The 23,624-nt window shown below is 41.0% G+C and overlaps 1 protein-coding gene across 1 annotated transcript; it reads right to left on the bottom strand.

Moving 5' to 3' along the window:
* Positions 1–195: 195 nt before the first annotated feature.
* Positions 196–22,306, bottom strand: KCNK1 (potassium two pore domain channel subfamily K member 1). Its single transcript, XM_081941365.1, has 3 exons — positions 20,761–22,306; positions 7,576–7,971; positions 196–2,662 (listed from the first exon to the last, which is right to left on the bottom strand). Exons 1-3 carry the CDS (start codon positions 21,104–21,106, stop codon positions 2,403–2,405), a joined length of 1,002 nt encoding a protein of 333 aa, XP_081797491.1. The 5' UTR covers positions 21,107–22,306; the 3' UTR covers positions 196–2,402.
* Between the last annotated feature and the right edge of the window lie 1,318 nt (positions 22,307–23,624).

Genomic DNA, 23,624 nt, shown 5'->3' with positions numbered 1-23,624 from the left:
GAATAATAATTATACCATTTTGCATTCTATTGAACAAAGGGCATTGATCAACTATCATTAAATCCAGTTTTAGATGTGCCCCGAAGAAGCTAGTGGTAGTGGCAACAGTAGTTTGTTATGTATATCCTGTCCCATGTGACAAGTAAAATTACAGTTAAATATTAAAATGCCAAAAGAAAGAGAGAGAGAGAGATGGAACCATACATGATTTATTTTGAAAGTCTGAAATGCTAATTGTTAGAATAATAATTCCTTATCTCTACAGTTTTTTCTACAGTATTCCTCTTCTAACTAGGCTTTATTATGTTCTCTGACTTAACAAATAAAACAAAACAACCTTGTGCAATTATGCAACATCACCTGTTTCCAGGCAACAACTGTCAATAAAGTCTGAATTCAGTAGTACAGTACAGTGTGAAAAATGCTGCAGCATTCAAGCTACTTGGAAATACTGCCACCCATAAGAGTAGCTGTCATATTAAAACAAAACGAAAGAAAACAAGGAAAAGGAATGTTAACATTGCAGGCATAATGACTTACCCTTCCACATTCATTTGGTCAGAATTTAAGTCATTATTTTCAGTGCCATAGTTTGAATGATTCATAAAAAAATATATGAGGAAAAGAACCTTTAAAATTTCAAACCGGACACTTCATTTCTAGCAATCTACATGATATGCACAATATATAAATATATTTATGTACATAAATAACAGTTGAACTATACAATCGAAACTAACAAAAATGGTACAAAAATATCGGCTTTGGTGAGCATGCACTACACTAAGCTTCAAATCAAATTAAAGAAGCATCTCTGAGTTGTGGTTTCTTAAAAATAAATTTCAGTTCACATAGATTTTTGAAGCAGATTTATCAAGAAAGTCAAATTCCCTAGTAAAGATACAAAATCTATTAATAAACATTAAATTCATGTACAGTGCTTTTAGGTGATAAGAGCTTTCAAGTATTTTTCCCCCTCTTTTCATCATTACTTCAGTATTCAGCTTGATTATTATTTCACTGAATAAATAAGATCTTAGCTCTAAAATTGCTTGGCTATGAATAGTTTGAAAATCACAACCAGCCTGCTAAAACTGGAGCCCAACGTGAAGGTGAAAATGCTAAGGAAGATGGCTTTCCACTGTAATATGCCTTCAGTTCTGTATGATGATGTTCATGGGTCCCTGTTCCTACAACCCACTCAAATCCGATGCATAACACCCTTATGTTATATTTAAGGCTAGAAGGAAAACACTCAGAGATCACATTCAGGCTTAGCAAAGTCTTCATCTAGAAAAGTGATGGCTAACCTTTTTGTTGTTGGGTGCCAAAAATGCAAGGGTGCACACGCGCATGTGTACACAACCCTCTCGCTCCCTTCCCCCCACGCCTCCAAGCTGAGCTTGGTATTTTCTCCAGGGGGGGCTGTTTATGCCCCTCCCCAGGCTCTGGAGGCTTTCCTGAAGCCTGGGGAGGGCAAAAATGGCCTCTCCCAGCCTTCCGGAAGGCCAACAATCAGCTGGGTGGCGCGTGAATGCACGCTGGAGCTGACACCTCACATGCTGTCAGATATGGCTCCTGTGGCACATGTACCATACGTACGCCATCACAGATCTAGAATATATTTTAGGGTAAAATTACTTGATGTAGGCTTAGTGTGCAGCAAACGTAACTCTAAACAACTTTCTCCTGCACATAAAGCACCTTTGCCCAAACTCCCCTCTTCAGCCTCTACAGGATAGAGGTGATCAGTCAGAGTAGGATATTAGACTGAGGACAGATGTTTCAGAATGTCTGTTTCTTTGCCTTATTCATACCGAGACAAACCTAAATGTTTTCAGAGCTTAGAGTGACGGAGATGACACATAACAGATAGCATACACTTGGTTCTCACTTTTTGGTTCTGTAGCGATAATTGCACTGCTACACACCTGAGTGACTGCCATCTGGAAGATTATTCCTAATGTCTAAGGGCTGCTGTGGCTACTATCTTCTGTATGTGGAAAGCATGAAGATTTACTAACTCCCAAAGATTGGTTGCCACACATGAAATTGGCATAAGAAGGTCTGGTCTTCAGGAAAAAAGCTAAATATTTCATTGATTTTAGAGTGGAAAAGGATAAGAGACTGAACAGGGATAGTCTTAATCTTATATACTATGTATACATCATGAATCCTGAGATTCTCAACTGCACACTAGTTTCAGTCAACATTCCCAATATGTAGAGCCAGCAACAATAATGCCTCTATTTGGCCCATAAATTGTAAAAGATCCCAAAGCATTATGAATATATGAATAGTATAGCATAGCATTCCTGCTTCTATAGTTACATTAATAGTACTAGTTCTAACTGCAAGAATGTTAAGTGCACTGTTGTTGATACTGGAATGGAAGCCCTTGGTTAATTGTTTAAAAAGTCATCACAGTTAACTGCAGATTGAGGAGTCACAAAAGGCTCCTCTACTTTCTGGTCTTCCTTCATGGATGCTGCCTGGTCTGAAATTGAAGAGAAGGATAGTTGATCATGTTCTGTAATGTGCACTTGGTCTTCTTCCTTGTTTTTCTTCACGTAGAATATTTTCCTAAATTTTTTGAGTTCATGAAGTTCGCAGAAAGTTTCTAGAACAACCAGCATTGCGATGAGACCCAGCAACAAGTAACCTAGGAAAGAATTATCACAGTTGATGAACTAAGAATTGACTGAATGTAAGTAGTAGTGCAAATCTCCACAGTGAAAAGAATTAATTGCTAATCCAGAAGCTGTTAATGCCCATGCCATGTGCAGTCCTTCCACATGTCCCTATTAAATCTCCCACATTCTGAAAGACTTAAATCAAACAGTAGGACTTTTAAGCAGAATTAATAATAATAATAATAATAAACTTTTATTTCTAGACCGCACCCTTTCCTAGACAGGACTCGGGGCGGTGTACAGTCAAGTTAAAACCATATACAAATACATAGACATGAACGTAGACGTAGACATAGACATAGACATAGATGGAGGAGGTAAAAAATATACTGTACAATTCTTAGTTAAAATACAAATACAATTAAAATTCCCTTAAAAAATTCCCCAATAAAATGTTTGCCAGGAGGTGGAAGATGGAACTATCAATCGGCTAAGCCAGCTAGTCGGAACAGGTGAGTCTTGAGCTTCTGTCGGAAGGAGCGGAGGTCATTAGTTGTTCTAATATCGGGAGGGAGGTCATTCCAGAGGGTTGGGCCCATCACAGAGAAGGCTCTACTCCTAGGCGTCACCCGCTGGCACTGCTTGGCGGATGGCACCTGGAGGAGTCCCTCTCTGTGAGAGCGGATAGGTCGTAGAGATGTATGAGGTGAGATGCGGTCCCGCAGGTAACTAGGTCCCATGCCATGGAGCGCTTTGAAGATAGTAACCAACACCTTGAAACGCACCCGAAAAACCACAGGCAGCCAGTGCAGCTCGCACAGGAATGGTGTTATATGGGAGTATCTTGATCCTCCCATGATAACCCGCGCGGCTGCATTCTGAACTAGCTGTAGTCTTCGGGTGCATCTCAAAGGGAGCCCCATGTAGAGAGCATTGCAGTAGTCCAGGCGAGATGTCACCAGCGCATGAGTGACTGTGTGTAGGGCGTCCCGATCCAATAGGGGGCGCAATTGACGCACCAGGCGAACCTGGTGGAATGCCCCCCTCGCCACGGCTGTCAGATGGTCATCCATCGACAGCCGGGCATCAAGGAGGACGCCCAAATTGCGCGCCCGTTCCACAGGGGGCAATAATTCGCCCCCTATGGCCAGTGATGGCGTCAACTGGTTGAATCGGGGTGCCGGCAGCCACAGCCACTCAGTCTTGGAAGGGTTGAGTTTAAGTCTGTTGTCCCCCATCCAGACCCGCACGGCTTCCAAACACCGGGACAACATTTCGACGGCCTCGTTGGGGTGGTTTGGGGTGGAAATGTACAGCTGTGTATCATCAGCGTACAGATGGTATCCAACCCCAAAACCACGGATGATCTCACCCAGCGGCTTCATGTATTTGTTGAACAGGAGGGCCGAGAGGACCGAACCCTGAGGCACCCCACAAGTGAGTGGCCTCAGGGTCGACCTCTGCTCCCCTGCCAACACACACTGTGTCCGGTCGGAGAGATAGGAGCGGAACCACTGCAGAACGGTGCCCCCCACGCCCATCTCTTCCAGCCGGCGCAATAAGATACCATGGTCGATGGTATCGAAAGCCGCTGATAGATCTAATAGGACCAGGATAGAGGAACAACCCCTATCTCTGGCCCTCCATAGATCATCTACCAACGCGACCAAGGCCGTCTCCGTGCTGTGACCGGGTCGAAAGCCGGACTGGCGCGGGTCAAGATAGACTGCTTCCTCCAGGTGACGTGGGAACTGTTGCGCCACCACACTCTCTACAACCTTCGCTAAAAAGGGAAGGTTGGAGACAGGACGGTAATTAGCTAGTTCCTCCGGATCCAGTGAAGGCCTCTTGAGCAGGGGCCTCACCACCGCCTCTTTCAAGGCGGTCGGCAAGGACCCCTCCTCCAGTGAAGCGTTCACCAGACCCAGGAGCCAGCCTCGTGTAACCTCCCAGGATGCCAGTACAAGCCAGGAGGGACACGGGTCCAGTAAACATGAGGTGGCTCGCAGTCGCCCATGTAACCTGTCCAAGTCCTCGGGGGCAACAGAGTCAAACTCCTCCCAGCATGGTGTCTCAAGACTTGCTTCCGACATCTCCCCTGGTCCACTGAAGGGGGCCCATCCACTCCGGATCTGATCAATTTTGTCCTGCAGATATTCCCCAAACTCCTCTGCTCTACCCTGTAAAGGGGCTTCCCGCGACCTCTGAAATAAGAGAGAGCGGATCACCCGAAACAGGGCGGCAGGGCGGTTATCCGCGGACGCAATAAGAGCGGCACAGTGTCTACGTTTGGCCGCTCTTAGAGCCACAAGGTAGGTCCGTAAATAGGCTCTTACCTGTGTTCGGTCAGATTCGGAGTGTGAGGACCTCCAGCTGCTTTCTAGGCGTCTCTTGTGGCGTTTCATCACCCTCAGCTCCTCGGTAAACCAAGGAGCCAGGGTGGTTCGTTGCCGCAAGAGAGGCCGCAAAGGCGCTACCCGGTCCAAGGCCCCCGCAGCCGCCTTATTCCAAGCGGCCACTAGGTCCTCCGTCCGGGAGCGGGTCAAGGCTACAGAAAGTGGCCCAAGCTCCGTCTGGAACCTATCCGGTTCCATCAGTCGCTTGGGGCGGAACCATCTGGGACAATCAGGTTCCGCCTCCCCGCGGTGGGGGGTAGCGCCGGGGAAGTCGAGCCGGAGAGAAGAGTGGTCTGACCATGACAGGGGTGTGATAACTAGATCCCCTATTCCCAGATCACTCGTCCACTGTCCAGATACAAAAACAAGGTCCAGTGTGTGTCCACCCTCGTGTGTGGGGCCCTGAATTAATTGGGACAGGTCCATGGCTGTCATGGAAGCCATGAACTCCCAAGCCACCTCGGATGCTTCACCCGTCGACGGCAGATTGAAATCCCCCATAACCACAAGTTTGGGGGTATCAACTGCCGTCTCCGCGATCAGCTCGAGGAGCTCGGGCAGGGCCGCTGATGCACACCATCCTGTGTACTGACTAACATAAATATCAAACATATAAAGAAGGCTTGAATAGCTCTAATCTATAGTGAGATTTGACTAAACATTTAATTTTGTGAAAGCTTATATATGTGTGTGTGTGTGTGTGTGTGTGTGTGTGTATGTATATGTATGTGTATATATATCAGTGGTGGTTTGCAGGTGGTATGCCCTGGTACGGGTGTACCAGACCTACCGGGAGCATCAGGTACCAGTCCAGTACAGTGCTCCGGAGGGACCACCCGCCCCCCGCCATCCTTACCTGTATTTGAGCTCTTCGGCGGTTCCGCACATGGAGCGTACGGCGCCTGCGTGACGCTCTGCCGAGCAGCTGGAGCGTCGCGGGAAGTAAGGAAGCACACATGCGCTGCACACACGTGTGTGTTCATGTGGTCTGTTCATGGGCCCTGTTGCACCGTACCAGTTGCACCGGGATCCGGAACCCACCACTGATATATATGTACGTACGTATGTACACTATATTGCCAAAAGTATTCGCTCACTCATCCACATAATCAGAATCAGTTGTGAGCGAATACTTTTGGCAATATAGTGTATGGATGTATGTATGCATATATATACAATCAAAAATGTTTATTCAAACCCAGCAAATCTCTCTCTCTTGTTATCTCTATCTATCTATCCTGCAAGTAGATCAATATGGAGTTCTACAGTATTACCGTAGTTATACAATTAGAGTATAATACAAGAGCTATACAATCAACAATAATACTCTTGCTAATTAAATATAAATTTGGAATTATATTTATCTGTTTAAAAATATCACTCTAATCATTGCTATCAACAAAAGGCTGGGTGTCATATTACCTCCACAATTTCATTGTAAATACCCTATTATCCTATGTATACAACACCTGCTGAAAACTAAGAGATAGAAGCTACATAAGCATGTAATAAAATATTTTAAAATGTGGTAAGAAGATTACATTACAAAGAGTGATAGAAATCAGGAGTGTTTGGAGTGATCTACTCTGCTCTCTGCTAGACTCTATTAACCTTGTAAATATTAAGAATATAAGCACTTGTAAGAAAATGTACTTTAAGATAAGGAATAAAAATCAAGGAGCTGAATATCCAGTTGCTTTTTGCTACGTTAAAAATCAGAATTTGACAGAAATGTTTGGAGGAACTCTGATGATACATCTAACTTTCAGGTGATTGTAGCTTGTGTCCACCTGTGCTAGAAAATAAGGATCTGATATATATTCTTTCTTGAATATAGTGGGTCCATTTAATTGTTAATTTTTGGTTCCTATAAACAGACAATTTATAACTATTCTATGAAACATTTGTAAGTGCTTGATTGCATTTAGTAATATCTGACTGGTTAACTTTGCTTGTCAGAATGAGAATATACAGGTACTCCTCGACTTACACAATCGAGCCCAAAATTTCCGTTACTAAACAAGACAGTTATTAAATGAGCTTTAGCCATTTTGCAATCTTTCTTGGCATAGTTGTTAAGTGAATCATTGCAGTTGTTAAGTTAATAGCACCGTTGTTAAGTGAATCTGGCTTCCCCATTAACTTTGCTTCTTAGGTTGCGAAAGGGGATTCCATGATCTGGGAACACTACAACTGTCATAAATACATGCCAGTTGCCAAGCATTTGAATTTTGATCACGTGATCATGAGGATGCTGCAATGGTCATAAGTGTGACTAAATCTTAAGTCACTTTTTTCAGTGCAACTTTTTCAGTGTAACTTTGAATAGTCACTAAATAAATGATTACAAGTCAAAGGCTACCTGTACATCTTCTACAGCACTTCGTTATAACATGTAAATTACACATTAAACAAAAAGCAGGACTTCAACAAGAGTTTCCAAAATCTTGTTAGGTTTTTTTTTTGGATCTGCAATTATATAATATAAAAAGTTATTAAGAAGAAATATGCCCTTTTCTTGTTAAGAGTGTTAATTTGTTACTCACATGTAATTCCTATTTTATATAGCTCTCTGAATTTTTGGTTATAACCTTCTCCTGGAACGTAGTCGCCAAGGCCGATGGTGCTGAGAGAAATGAAGCAAAAATAAAATGATTCCAGAAAGTTCCAATCATCTTCCAGGACGGAAAATATTATTGCTGGGATAAAGAAAAAGCATGAGACGGTCACAAAGCCCAAAATCACGGCGTGGATGATGGCCACAATTTGCTTCGAAAAGCCCCAGTGGATGTGGAAATACAGTACAGGCCGCCTGGTGACATAAACTATGATGCGCTGGACGACTGCTGTCAGGAAGAGCAGGGTGAAGGGGATCCCAATAACTGAATAGATGATGCAAAAGGCCTTTCCTCCATCTGACAAAGGCACAGTGTGACCATAACCTGCAACATAAGCACAAGGACAGGAGTGAGGCTTAGAGATTTATGTGTGGAGAAAAGCTGTTAAGTCTGAATGCATTCTGAGGACTTAAGATGATAGAGTAAGTTACCTCAACCTGAGGTTGAAGTGCAGAGAAGGTTTACATTTTACATCATTGTCTGTACTTCATTAAAGATCATTCACGTGTACCACAGAACAAAAAGCAAAGAGAAAGAAAAGCTGTACTTTGACATTTGGAAAGCCACCTCGTCATTAAACTCCTAACTATAGTATTTTGGTGTGAGAGCGAACTTATCCAGAGTTTCTAAACAAAATCTTCATACTACAAGAAATGGGAAGGTGGGCCATTTGAAACGGAAGAGTATTTGTCTCCTTTATGAAGGGAGGATGGAGAAAGCACTTGCAAATACTATCACTCTTTTTCTTTTAATACAAATGTTATTAAAGTTTTAAAGAGAACACTAAAACACAAACTATTACATAAATCAAGATACAGAAAGAGAGAAAGGAAAAAGAAAAGACAAAATTGTAGAAAGAAAAGAATAGGAATAGAAAAAAAAACCTTCTAATTTCCTTTACAAGAAATATAAGAATGGATATTTGCTTGCTTACTCATTCCTTATACGGTAAGTAGAAAAAGCTCACTTTTTTCTATCATCTATTTTTTTCCCTAATCATCAAAATCACAAGCCATTTTTATGTTTCATGAAAACAGTCTGTAAAGGGTTTCTAGTCAGCTATAAATGTAGATATTGTCTTTTTTCTTTCATCAAATAAGTTAATTTAACCAGCTTGCAAAGTCCATCATCTTAACCTCTCTTTTTGTAAATTATTTATTTATTTTTCTTTAAAAAGTACAAGACAACACATACAGAACAAGAGCAAGGAAAAAAAGAAAAGAAAAACAATTTCATCAAACATGTCGTTTGGTTACAAGTTTTTGTGCAGCGGTTTTTACAGTTAAGAATAAAGTCACAGTATTTGGTACAATATTTGAATGAGAAATTCTAGTTAACTGTCCATTAGTTCCCAAAGAAAAGCCTCTTGTTTTAATTGGCGTTTATCCCTGAATTAATGTATTTGTATCCAATCTTTACAGCTCTTTTACATATCCACTAAACATGATAGAATGTCCCTTTATATCGTTCACATTTCCAACAGAGATTCAAAGTATGTTTATATAGGTAGTCCTCAACCTATGACCATAATGGAGCCTGTCCATTATGGTCACATGTTGTAATGGTTGTTAAGCAAGATCACTTTGCTCAATGACTCCATCTCCTGCTTTCTCTGATGTGGTTATGAAATGACTGTGTGGGTTGTTAAGTAGAACATGGGGTGCCTCAGTCTTTCCGCACTCCCTGAGACACCCCATGTTCTGCTTCCCACCATCAGGTTCCCCACAGTCCTTGGGACTATTTCCTCCCAGCAACAGGGTCCCTGTTCTTTCTCCTCCCTCTGACATGTTAATGTACCAGAGAGAAATTAGTAGTTTATTTTATCCAAATTACAAATCACAAATTATGATAGAGGAATATTAGCTCACTCCTACTCCCTAAAAACGCAGTTCCAGACTTATACTTCTTGTTCAGCTTCTTATATATAGGGTAGCTTATAATCTATCATGCAGTATCAATTTCTGAGTTGGGTGATCTTATAAATCTTTGAAATGAAACTGTTCAAATAAAATTAACTCAGAATTAATTACATGCAATCCAACCACAATGCATTAATTTGTTTCTAAATATCCAAATGCTGAATATGAAAACTGATATAAGTTCTTTGCAAGTCAAGCTGATTTTCTAACTATTGGGAAAGAAGCAACCAAAAAGTTTCTGCCCAGTAAAAACTAATAAACAACACAGAAGAGGTAGTCAGGTTTGAAGGCTACTTTAAGATCTCTGTAGAAAACTCATATATCACTTGTTTAACCTGCCCTGCAATGAACTATCAATAAATATTACCAAGGCGAGTCAACTGTTTGCAAACAAGGGCTGTCTCCTAGCACAATGGTTAAAGCAACAAAAAGGATAAAAAGAAATTTACACGAAGGATAAAATGTTCCAGTTTGGGCTGGATGTATAGAACTTTCCATTAGTTAAAAGTGTTGAGTACTTCTTTTAAGCACTTGCCTGCTATGTCATGATTTTTTAAAAAAATTTAAAGCCTGTAGGTATGGTAGTTCTTGAAAATGCTGTTGGATCTCAAACATTTGCATTAGGCGCCAATTCTAGTTATGCTTCTAGTGAACTACAAAACATGCATGCTATGTTAATAGGATGCTAATTAAAATAGCATTTATTTTTCCAAGAATAGAATATTCAGGAACATGGAGAGTTCAAGGTTTCTTTGAAGCAAAAAAAATAAGTTTAATGCTATGCTTTTTCATCTTCAGCTGTGGCATTTCCAAATGTGCATTGATTTTTAATGCTCACCCTCATTAATCCAAACTGTTTAAAACTATGGTCTATTCCTAAAACACCATGACAATCATCAGCTGTAAAATTAGTGCCTTTTTATGGCCTTGCTTGATTTGTCTTCTGATGAAGGGTAATTAAGAGCCAAGGACATCTACGGATAATAGTCCTGCAGGAGATGAGATGAAGCCAATGCCTTGCCTGAGGTAAATCCAGTACTCCCTGCTTGCACCCACTAACAGCCTCTCAGATATGAACTTCAATCCTCCAGTCCTAAACAAAGGTGTGCTTTACAGATCCAACAACAGAAGGCTTAGCTCTTCAGATCAGCCAGACTGGCCAAAAAATGGGCCAGCAGGAGAGCAGAGTCTAACAGTGCTTCAGCTGGGCATTTGGGTAGAGGCCCAGTTTGGCTCATTTACTCATTTCACTCTGACAATTTTGTAAACCTCAGCTCTGTTGCTTTTATCTTGCTGTATTGTATTATCTCTGGAGTTCTAGATTCCACCTCTTTGTTTCTTGTCCTTTTTGTTGTTGTTGTTGTTGTTGCTGTTGCTTGTTTATTGGATTCCTGGATTCTCTTGGCCCAGGCCAAAATAAAAAAATGTGAGATAGACAGCATCACCATCAGATGCACTCATAACTGGCTGTCCAATCACACCCAATGTGTAGCTCTCAATAGAACTAGATCTACATGGAGGGAAGCATGCACTGGGGTACTTCAAGGTTCTGTCTTAGGCCCATCTTCAGAAATTATTTGGATGAGGGAATAGAAGGGGAGCTTATCAAATTCGCAGATGGCATGAAGCTTGGAATGAATAGCTAACACTTTAGAAGATAGGCTCAAGATCCAGAAAGATATTGACAGACTCGAACACTGGACCCTATCCAACAAAATGCAATTCAGTGGTGAGAAAAGTAAGATTTTATATCCAGCCAGGTTTTGCTCCCTGGCTGGTGTGCAGCACAAGAAATGTTTGCTGTATGATGCACCTGGGCAGAATCATAACATAGCTTAAGGGGAGCCAATGAAACAATGGAGCAATTAATCCAGCCCAGGCTTTTAACAGTGGTATAAGGCACTTGTCAGTAGTACATGAGTAGCAGAATTTGCACTATAGCTTGGCAGTAAAATACATTTATATCCACTGATATATTTAATACATGAAATCTCTAGCAGGTCCAAAAGAAGTTCTAAAACCTGAGAAAGTTATTTCTTCCTGTGAAATGAGCAGCAGAAATCCTGCTGGAAATAAAATGAATCAAAATGTGTAGAAAAGAGAGGAATAAAACAAAAACAAAAAAAGTGAAAATACATATTTTCTCCTGTAGCCAGGAGTGCTTTGATTTACTGTATGAAAAAAATAGCATCAAAGCTATAGTGCCTTGAGACAAAATAGAGGGAAGGTGAGACTAGCCAAGAGGACCTCAATTTGTTCAGGAATCAGTGGAGACTTTTGCAGGAGCCACTACTCTGAGTGCAGAGGCTGCCAAAAGTATAGCCTCAGTGTCTAAGTTCCTCTGGGAAAAAGGTAGCCCCTGACTTACAATTGTAATAGAATTACAGCCGTAAGTCAAGACATCATGTAACTGGAACTGTTTTTCCAGTATTTTTGCAATAGTCTTAAGAGAATGCTGTGGTCATGAAATGAATCCATTTTTACCCAATGAAAGGGGTTGGGTTTGGGTTTTTTTTGCCAGAAACTGGAAATAAAACCAGTAAAGTTATCTAGTAATTACCGGTACTTAATATTTATAATATTAATGATAATGCAGGTCACAGGATTAATCCATCTTCTTATTTATTTGGCTATCCAACTCAAACAATATGGCTCTGGATGGTGTACAAGAAAAGCAGCCAATGACACTCCTCACTTCCCACCTCTATACCACAGAAAGTTCCTCATGGTGCCTCAATTTGTAACTCTTTAAATCAGGAGTGTCAAACTCAAGGCCTGGGGGCAAGTTCTTGCCTGCGGTGTCTGGCCCACAGGGCCTCCCGGGAAACAGCAAAGGATCAGCCCACAGTGCCTCTGCCAGCAAAAATGGGCTCCTGAACTCCATTTTTGGTTGTGACGGCCTCCTGCAACCCTCTGCCAGTGAAAACACAGCTTGGGAGGATGCGGCTCTCCCGAGCTGTGTTTTCGCTGGCAGATGGTTGCAGGAGGCCGTCACAGCTAAAAATGGAGCTCAGGAGCCTGTTTTCGCTAGCAGAGTGCTCAGGCCACCACAGGCGCCCCTGACATGAGTGACATCGAGCTGGCCATGCCCAACCTAGCGCCCCATATTCAAACACAACCCTGATGGGGCCCTCAATGAAATGGAGTTTGACACCTCTGCTTTAAATCAACCACATCTTTTGCCAGGATCCCGAGGCTGTCCTCTGCAGCTTCAGTGTGATTCCGGGAAAGTTGTCAATAGATATCACAGAGTGTGCATGATTGTGTGTGAACCAAAGGAATTTTTCCCTTCAGATCCAAAATGCTGCACGGACATAATTATTACAGAAAATTCCATTTTTGCCCTCTGGCCACCAGGTTTGTTTTAATGAATCAGTGCTTGAAATTGATATTACACATCCTTCACTTTAAATACAGCTGCTCTTATGTTGATTACCTGAGTTATTAAGACTCTAATTACATAGTTTTCTTAATCCATCCAGCAGTCAATATAATTTTCTTGTTGGCAGTGATGTTATCAGGGAGGAATCTCTCACTCTACATTTTTTAATTTATATTATAATATTAATATATACTGTATCACAATATTGTCGTTCAGTTTTAAAACTATGGCAAAAGAATAAATACAGATTTTTAAAATGGCTTACATATTGGTTAATAACCAACAGCTCTTACTCACAATGTCTGAATTCAGGTCTTCTAAATTTTATTTTTTTTAGAGAAGAACATTAATAGCCTTTTTAATTTCTAAGGCTGGCTAGATGCATTAAGGCTGCAATATTCAGAACATCTAGTTGGGAGTTATTTCTGAGGAAACATTCATAACTCACGTGCTGCATGAGTTTCAGTACATGTCAACATCATGTTATTTTTACTTATTTTATCCTTGTCATGAAGAATTTGAGAAAATAGCATATCTGATGCCTCCAGTACTGTTACATCCCTGAGTACTAAGTTGAGTAACATTCTTACCACAGCAAGAAACATTATGTTCATATTTAGGAATTCATATGACTCAGACTTCCTGGACAGAGGTAATACAAACAGGAAAAATACTCTTTGAATGATGTGTCATAAAAAAAAACTGAAGCAGATGGCAGATATGAAGCTGCCATTCAGTAAGAAATTGAACAGAAGATGAAAAAACTCAGTAAGCTTAATTATTAAATTTGTGCAGCTTCTTTATATATGAGCATGAGAAAAGCTGCTTTAAGTTCATCTATATTTACTGTTGGTAGATGTTCCAAGCTACTGGCTTAAACCAGCAGGACACTTAACTGACACTTAATCTTCACACATGGTGCGGTAAATGTGAATTAAAGTTTATGTATTTGACTTGATCCTACAACATATGGCAGGGCTGGCAACTATGGCTAATCTCAAAAAAGATTAGGCTTGAACTCAATTAGTATCTTTATGAGAGGCTACCAGGAAATTGCAGTAGTTTAGAATCCTGTATTGTTCCAAATGATCCTTGAGTTACATTTCTCCTCAACTAGAGATGCCCAAATTTTAAAACATGCCACAAGTTGATACAATTAAGAAAGCGCTTAGAGTGAGATTAACAACAACAATGGCAGTTCATGTGATGTTTGTCTCACTGCCATTACATTTCACAAAAAGTTATAAAGTCTGGGCACGACCAGAACACCTGGAGACAAACTGGAACAATTTCAAAACGGGGAAGTGAGGATAACCAGGAGATTACAAGCTATATCGTATTAAAAGAGCCTGGAAGAACTGAAAATGCGTGAGGCAAAATACTGATGGTAGCATTTTTTTCAAATATCTGAAATGATGTGGAATACCTCTTCCCATATTAGTATATCCATGAATTAAACATCAGCATAGAAATTAAAGCTTATGCTCTATACTAGAGACCGAATGAGGGATTCAGTAACAGTGAGGTGAATTCTTATAGAACAGTAGGAAAAAAATTGACATTAGAACGACTACGGACCTCCGCTCCTTCCGCCGGAAACTCAAAACCCACCTATTTCATCTAGCCGGCCTGGCCTAATTCCAGCTTTCCCACCTCAGTTTGTATTTTTAAATTCTATGGTTTGGTTTTAAGGTTTAAGTTTTTAATTCTTATAAATTTGTACAGGGGATATTTAATTCAATTTTAGTTATGTATATTATCGAGTGTATGGTTTTTTAAAATTTATACCTGTACACCGCCCCGAGTCCCTTCGGGGAGAGGGGACGGTCTAGAAGTTTAATAAATAAATAAATAATAAATAAATAATGAACAGAGCTCTTTGACAATAGAAGAAATTCAATCAGAACAGAGCTGGAAAGGACATTGGAGGTCTTCATATCCAATCCCCTGCTCAAATAGGAGACCCCATACCATTATAGACAAGTGGCTCTCTTAATTGTCCTCACTGTCAGGAAGTTTCTCCTTAATTCCAGGCTGCTTCTCTCCTTGATTAGTTTCTATCCATTGTCTCGTCTTGCCTTCTGGTGCTTTGGAAAATAAGTTGACCCCCTCTTCCTTGTGGCAAATACTGGAATACTGCTATCATGTCACCCCTAGTCCTTCTTTTCTCTAGACTAGCCAAACAAAATTCTTGCAACTGTTCTTCATATGTTTTAGTCTCCAGGACTTTAATCATCTTAGTTGTTCTTCTCTGCACTTTTTTTTCAAAGTCTCAACATCTTTTTTGTAATGTGGTGACCAAAACTGGATGCAGTACTACAGGTGTGTTTTATTACTGAGAGAGGTGATGGGGTTTCTTTCATTGGGAAATTGAGGCTAGGTAGCCATATCCTGGGATTCCTGAACTGAGCAATTGACTCAAAGGTCCTTTCCAGTTTTGGAGTTCTATGAAGTCAATAAACTAAAGCACTACATCAATCATTTCAAATGAAACCTTAAACACAACAATAAAAATCATCAGGCTCTTTCAAATATGAATGTAAGTTGCCTGCTTGTGAAATAATTTACTGTGTCTGTAATGTGAAAAGCCTTTCTAAACACACTTGCACTGAATATTTCATAAAGTTGTAAAATGCTCACGCAAACAAACAAAAGAAGGCTCTCTGAATTTTTTTGACTGCAGTGAAAATATATCCTGGGTATATTTTTACTTTAAAGATTTTTAAATTGCTTTTCTAATTTAGCAATAATTGCCAGGAGTTGTTTGGCAGCAGAGGGATATAAGTGTAATAAATAAATAAATAATGAAGCCACATTTCCAAGTACAACTGGGTATAATAGAATATCAGTCCGTGGAGTTAGTAAACTAAAATAAACCAACTAGCTAGAATCCTAAGAAATTGTATTAAGATGGGCATAAAGCATAAAAGGCTTTTTAATCTGGCAATAAAAGAATGTAATATTGATCAAGTTCTCTCAGGCATTTTGGAGCTGAAAAGGTTCTCTTCTTTATGTCTCTCTTATGATGCTTTAATTCATGGTTACACTAATATGGGAAGAGGCACTCCTTATATTGATGTCTCAAACTTGTAAGTGATTTAAACCCAACACCAGCTCCTAAAATTGGACTGAGAAGAGAGATATGTTCAGCTTTGAAGGGACACTTTATCTTAATGAAACCGAGACAAACATTGGGATACAAAATCTCCCCTCCCCTTGGTGAGCAGCAGAATGGACCTGCTATTTTGTTTGATCTCAACAGCAGAAGTGGTTTCTGTACCATGAGAAATGCACAAGCAGAAATCACTTTCTTCAAAGTAAAGCTAATGGTCAAAGAGAATGCCTTCAGAAATAAGACTATGCCTCCTTCGCTACCTGAAGGATCACAATATGTACATTCCAAGTACAGGAAGGAATGTAATATAAATTGATAGTCAATGCCATCCAGAAGTTCAGCTGGAGAACTTAGCATTATATCATACTTTGGATCACCTTTATCGGTATACCATAATATGATATATTATGTATGTTAATCCCACCTGCAAATCATCAGAGCTCAGCTTTTGTTGTAAGGGATAGGTTACAGTTTGCAAATCATCCATGGATGGTTGGATTGTCATAGTCATCAAGGAAACTTCCTTGGGAGTTGCCTATCTATAACATTACTTAAGTTCATTAACTTCTATCTAGTCCATTGCTGAATATTTATTATTTTTAATTAAAAAGAGCTGCCAGACTAAGAATTGCTTTTAGAGTTTACTGATAACTACGATCAGTAAAACTATATGAGTCACTGCAAGAAAAAAAAAGTAGTTATCTGTTACATTGAATTACAGGATTTTAAAATTTGAATTCCCACATTTATAAACTATAATTCCTATTATCAGTAAGAATGCAATGGAGAATGTGAGTTTCTTTTCAAGATTGTTCCTTGTAGAACATCAAACGTTTTGCTAAGTGAAATTTGAAAGTCAATTATTCTCAACTGAGATATTTTTATATCATGGTTTCTTTTTTTTAAAGCATCTCTCTCATGTTCATGAAAAGAAAGCTTGTTAAAATATTTCAAAGACTACCTTTTCTGCACATTTAATTAATGTTCTGATTACAACTTCCCCCACTCTTGAAACAGTATTATCAACATTCCTGTTTTGTGCAAATGATATTCTTCTTTTTAAATAACTGATGAAGGTGTTCCATATTTTATAATTCTACTAGGTTATTTCTCAATTTCATTTTTTCTTTTAATATTTTAAACTTTGTCAAGTTTATTACTGGTTTTTTTTCTTCTGTTCAATTGTGTCTGATTCTAGGAGACTACCTGGATAAGTCCTGCAATTTTGTCAAGGTTTCTCAGTATTGCTTTGCCATTGCCTCCTTTCTAGGGCTGAGAAAAAATAACTGGCACAAGGTCACCTAGCTGATTTTTGCCAAGGTGGGACTAGAAATCACTTTTCTCAGTTTCTAGCCCTGGTGCCTTAACTACTACACCAAACTGGCTGTTGTATCAAATAAACATTGTTAAAAAGAACATAAAGCTGTGAAACTATTAATCAATGATAGTCGGAAAACTCTGTATAAAACAGCTTCATAGGTACACAAAATGGAACATAGCCATCATTCTTCACTTGGTTGCTTCAAGAAAAGCCACTGAATTACTTTTTTACTTAGTTTGCTGGAATCTAACCCAGTTGTATATGTTACAGTTGGGGTGGGATGAGACTGGAAGCTTTTACTGCATGAGAAAAGTTCACTCATATCACATAAGATCCAAATACTTTCTAGACAAATAATTTATAGTTCTATCTGGCCACAAATCTCTGATGCTGGTTGACTATATAGCATCACAATGATGTGAAACTGTAGAAGACTGATGTGGCAGTTTTTTACAATTACCATATTTTTCAGAATATAAGACGCACCTTTTTCCCTCAAAGAAGAGGGTGAAAATCTGGGTGCATCTTATACACTGAATACAGCATTTTTGGCCTCCCGAAACCCTGCTCCCTTTGCAAAAATGGCTGTGCCTAGCCTTTAGGAGGCTTCCAGAGTGCTCCTAGGGAGGGGAAACATGAGCAAAAAAACAGGCCCAGATTTTCAGCTTTTTTTTTTTTTTTTTTGAGGGAAAAAGGTGTTTCTTATAGTCTGAAAAATATGGTATCTATCTATCCAGTAATGGTTAAAACAAAAGTTTCACTATTATTCATGTCATCCAAATGATCAGAATAAGGGACATGATACTGAATATCACATTGGCACTACCTCATACCACCTTTATGCAATTTTAACTGCTGAGTCAGCAAGACCTCTAAACAGCTTAAGGGCAATATATCCATAATAGGATCTTTATTTAGAACTAAGGGGAAAAATGCATTAAAGGATTCATACTTAACTGGAAGGTTTAGAAACTTTAGATAACATACATTTCAGTACACAATAAATTAGCTGCAGAGACACAAGCTAAATGATGAATTAGTTATGGGTGTGCTTTCCCTTCCTCAGTCATATGTGAGCAATGGTTTTTTCCATTATATCAGGAAATACAATACCATCTTGTCCTTACCAGGTCACATTATTCAAATAGGAAAGAGAAACACAATAAGGAAGTGGCATCCTCTTAACCTTCTCTTTAGCAGTGGGGTGTGCTTCCTGCATTTAAGAAGACATGAACAAATTCTTTATTTTCAAGTTCTACTGGTTTAAAGGGGCATTTTCTCTGTTACTACATGCAGTGTTTGCCACATTTCTCTAGGCAAACCATAGTGAGTGACAAATATGATGGCTATTGAACCGCTCAATGATAATAATATTAATGATGGATGGATGGATACATTCTATAAGGTCACATTTACCAGACATGCTATCACAGTTATGAATTATTATCAAAGCAATAAAATGACATTCTCATTAATCAGAATTTCATTTTTTTTAAAAAAATAACTATTGCAGGACATGTATAGAGTAATAATTCACAATGTTGACAGTACAAGATTTTCATGAATGCAACAAAGATATGACGGACATTAAGCTATGGCTTCTGGTAAGCTCTGACTCTTAAACAAGGCAGAATGGCCTGGCTTGATAAAAAAAACTATTATGGCCAGAAGTCATAAACTGGGTTGACATAGGATACATTTTTCAGCAGAAGCAGACACAACCAGCTTTTAGTTTCTCTTCAGCCAATCACTTTTTCCCAGCCTAACCTCACAAGAATGTTGATGTGGGGAAAAGCAGGAAGAAAGCTGTGTTCCCCTGCTTGAACTCCTGAATGAAAAGTGGGATATAAGTATAATAAGTGTATAAGTATTTGGATTCAAACAACAAAAATCAAAGCGTCAAAGCTAAGCAGTTTACATGATTTAGCGCCACATGTGACTTAAGCCTAAAAGTGAACACATATTATTCATTTATAGAAACAGGTTCTCATTGGGAATATGTAAAACTGTTTATGATCCTACAAGCACAGTTAAACAAAAATCCATTGTAATAACATTGGTGAAAAGGCATGTCCTCAAAATGTGCACCTGTATACATTTACCCTTTTTAAAACTAGATGGCCAGTTTTGACAGGCATAATACTTAGACTCTATAATAAAATCCAACTGAAATGTAATGTATGAATCCGACTAAGATTCTTTCTTTTTTGGGTTGGCTTCTTTCTTATATCGCAAGCAGGAATCCGTACCAGCGTTTTATTACTAAAGGAAGAAGTACTGGCTCTATTAACTGGGGAAACGGATGAGAGCACAGGATGACGTGATGGGGAAAAGAAAGTTTGCAGTTGGATTACCACTTCACAAAAGATGAGTAGTTGCCTCCAAGTTCTTTATTTGTAACCCTGTTCAGAAAATGTTAGCTCTGTACACAAGAAATCAAAAGGAGCAAAGCACTAGAACAGGGGTGTCCAAACTTGGCAACTTTAAGACTTGTGGACTTCAACTCCCAGAATTCCCCAGCCAGCTGGCTGGGGAATTCTGGGAGTTGAAGTCCACAAGTCTTAAAGTTGCCAAGTTTGGACACCCCTGGACTAGAAGGAAAAGTGGAAATGCCTGAAGGCGATAAAGGTGGAAAAGGGAAAGAGAGGTCCTTGGTGCTCCCTGAGCTTGCCTGTCAGTTTATATTCTAGAAACTGTTAGTTTATATTCTAGACTAGAATATAAACTGACATCAAACCGCACTCCTTACTAGGACTGATGATGATTTTAGTTTGGGGACTAAAATGTCTGCAAGAAAACAACCAAGCTCAGAGAGCAACCAAGGACCCAGAGCTACAAATATTCTCCTTTATAAGAGGGAAAGACCCTGACTGTGATCAGACCTCGCTCAACCAAATCAAGATTTAGTGGCTGCATTTGTATCCTACCATATCTCCAATTCTTGGATAACAAAGCATCAACCCTGGTTATGGGTTCTTCTTTGTGGGACATTTTGTTAACGCAGCCTCTTTTGCTATTTTACGGTTCAATGCGTTGAACGACTCCAGAGTCGTAGTATTTCAGTACGCGTGTTAAAAGAGTGTTGTGTGAAGGCAGACACTTTCTCTGCAAACCAAACAGCCGCAATGCAATCCCACAAGAAACATGCCTCGGCCTCGGCCTTCTACATTTTCCTAGCCGGGCCACCTCTTTCTCCGTTGGAAAGGGGTTCCGGGGTGGGGGCAGGGGGAGGAGAGAAGCCGCCACTTTCTCCCACCGTTGCGGACTCAAGCTTTTTGTGCGGCTTGGCAGGCCCGGGCTGGCCTAGGAAGGAGGTTCCCAATGCAAAGGCCAGGCCAGGCCCGGGCTAAGGCCCGCGCCGACGCCGCCTGCTTACCTGTGGTGGAGAGCACCGTGCTGGCGAAGAAAAGCGCCGAGGTAAAGTCCCAGTTCCAGCTGCCCGAAGCGTTGCTCAGCACCGAGACGCCGTAGTTGCTGGCCTGCAGGACCCGCGCCAAGAAGCTCTCGAGCTGCTCCTCCGAGAGGCACTCGTGCTCCTCCACGAAGCGCTGCTTCAGTTTGCGCAGTTCCTGGCGCAGGAGGTCTTCGTAGGGCAGCTCGACCGACGAGAAGACCACGGCGCCGAAGACCAGGTAGAGCAGGTAGCCCAGCACCAGCAAGCCGAAGCACCAGGCGGAGCGGTGCCTCTCCACGCACGAGCTGCCCGCTAGCGACTGCAGCATCTTCCCCCGCCAGCGCCGCGCACTCCTTCCGAGCGCCAGCCCGCCACCGCTGCTGTCCTGCCCGGAGTCCGCGAAAGACCCGTGTCCCTGAGTGACCCCGGCGGCTCAGCGCAGAAGCCTGGGGCCTCGAAGCGCGCTGGAGGGAGATGCGGGGTGGGGGAGGGCAGCCCACGGAGAGTAGCCCCGGAGGCTCTCGCGGCTTGCTGGCCCAAGCGACCTCAGCCCCGGAGCAGAGGTCCCTTTCTCCTCGGTCTTGGACCAGGCTCTTTTCCTGGTTCCTTCTTTCGGTGACTTTCAATATCAAAATCCCCGATGATGTGGCGCTCACGTGGCCAGCTCAGGTAACCGGCAATGGGACGCGCGTCACCAGAAGCTGCTGAACTGGTTCCAGCGGGGAGCTCGCTAACCAAATGAGAAGGGGAGAAAAAACAAAACAGGGGCGGAAAAAATAATAATCCACTAACGATCCTGGATCGGGAAAAAGTGGAGAGATTCTTCCATTCATCGGTCTGCCTCTTGGATTGTTCCGTGGCTTTTCAATTCGGAATCTCGAGATTCGGCCCGAAATACCCACATGACTGTATCAGTTTCGGATTCCGATGCTGTTCGAGCTGGTGCAGCATTGAGGAGGGAGCCTGGGAAGCATCTCAGCGATAATGGCTCAGAGCCAACCCGATGGTCATCATCCCTTTATTGTCTCACTGCAAACTTACATAGCAGAAAGGAATCCAGTGGAAACTTATGTAGAATGTTTGCAGTGAATGAAAACGGCACCTTTGCTCCCATAAATGAGAGAAGTGCTTTTCAACCCTCAGCAACTTTAAGCGGTGTGGACTTCAACTCCCAGAATTCCCCAGCCAGCATGAAATCCTCACCGCTTAAAGCTGCTGAGGTTGAGAAATTCTGAATTGGAGACTTCAGGTCGTGGGTTCTGTTGAGCAGAGTTGCACACAGACATTGGGAGAGGAAAGCGGCAATGACTCTTAAAGGGTTAGCTGCTGTGGAAACTCGAGCGAGGAAAGGAGGGGGAATCTGGCTATCCTGTTTTGCTGCCTAACTGTGGTAACAGTTCTGTTCTGTTTATGAAGGCAGCTGAGTAGGCTAGAATGGTCATGATATGACTAAGCGTTGTTGCCTCCTCCCTTCAGTCAGCGCTACTTTTATTTATAGCTGCCCTGTTGGTGTGAATGGATTGGAGAAACTTGATACAGTATAGTGCTCAGTTTAGCACGGAAGAGTCATTAAGTCCACCCATTGCACCACAGCCAAATCGGTCCCCTTTCCCCAGCTTTCTTATTTGACACAAGCCCCCTATTTTGATGCCTTCCAGAGCCCACCCTGCTTGTCACTGGTAAAGGAACAATTGATTTTGGACAGCTTTACATTTCTGTCTTTTAAAACAAGATGGAAATAAATTATAAATAATAATTTATTAAATTTCTAGACCGCCCCCTCTCCCCGGAGGGACTCGGGGCGGTGTACAGGAATAAATTTAAAACATACATACAATCATACACATAGGTAAAAACCAAATTAAACAACCCCTGTACAATTCATAAAAATTAAAAAACAAACCTTAAAACCAATCTTAAAAATTTAGAAATAGAACTGAGGTGGGATAGGTGGAATTAGGCCAAGCCGGCTAGCTGGAATAGGTGGGTTTTAAGTTTCTGACGGAAGGAGCGGAGATCCGTAGTCATTCTAATGTCGGGGGGAAGGTCATTCCAGAGGGTCGGGCCCATCACAGAGAAGGCCCTTCCCCTAGGCGTCGCCCGCTGGCACAGCCTAGTGGACGGCACCCGGAGGAGTCCCTCTCTGTGTGAGCGAATCGGCCGAAGGGATGTATGGGGCAGGATAAAGTAAGTCTCTTTAGCTTTTGCTATGCTGGATATATCTACTTTGCCTTAACTATCTCCAAAATACAAAAATGAAAGAATGAATGAACAAATGAATGAAATGAAATTGGTCCCTCCTTCTCCAGGTACTGCAGCTCTCAAAAACTAAAAGAGAAAAAGCATGCTACTCAGCCATTAAAAGATTCCCTACTCCAGTTGTAAAAAAAATAGAAGACAGGAAGGAGGTGTTAGCTGCCCTACTGCGTTGCTAAGTGACCTTTAGGAAATAAAATACTAGAAAAAAATTAACAGTCTTCATTCCTGTTACACGCCGCAGGGCCTTTCCGTTCTTAAATCAACAAAAAACATGACTGGCATGACATTTTCTATACTTATTTCTAATCCCTAAACTGTCTGTGTTGCAACTGTTGTGAGCTAACCGGGGAGTTTGCCACTTGTTAAAGGCAATATAACTGTTTTTTTCCCCTCTGGCTTTGTCACCATCCCAATATTATCATTCTGAGAGTGCATTTTTAAAGTCCTGGTTGAGCTACAGCATTGTGTTTATTTGTTTGCTCACATCATGAATTCAGATACAAATGGGACGAAAAGAAGAGAAATGTTGGTTTTGTGCTTCGCATCTGAGAGAATAAATATAACTATTTAAAAAGCTGCTTCTCCCT

The sequence above is a fragment of the Natrix helvetica genome (genome assembly GCF_964273705.1).
Source record: "Natrix helvetica genome assembly, chromosome: 2".
Classification (NCBI taxonomy): domain Eukaryota; kingdom Metazoa; phylum Chordata; class Lepidosauria; order Squamata; family Natricidae; genus Natrix; species Natrix helvetica.
This window is presented reverse-complemented; position numbering and strand designations above follow the sequence as displayed.

Coding starts and splice junctions, on each gene's coding strand:
- KCNK1 (XM_081941365.1), bottom strand. CDS start 21,106: ATGCTGCAGTCGCTAGCGGGCAGCTCGTGCGTGGAGAGGCACCGCTCC. Junction 7,972..20,760: donor CACGGTGCTCTCCACCACAG/GTAAGCAGGCGG, acceptor CTTATGTTGCAG/GTTATGGTCACACTGTGCCT. Junction 2,663..7,575: donor ATATAAAATAGGAATTACAT/GTGAGTAACAAA, acceptor ATTCTTTCCTAG/GTTACTTGTTGCTGGGTCTC.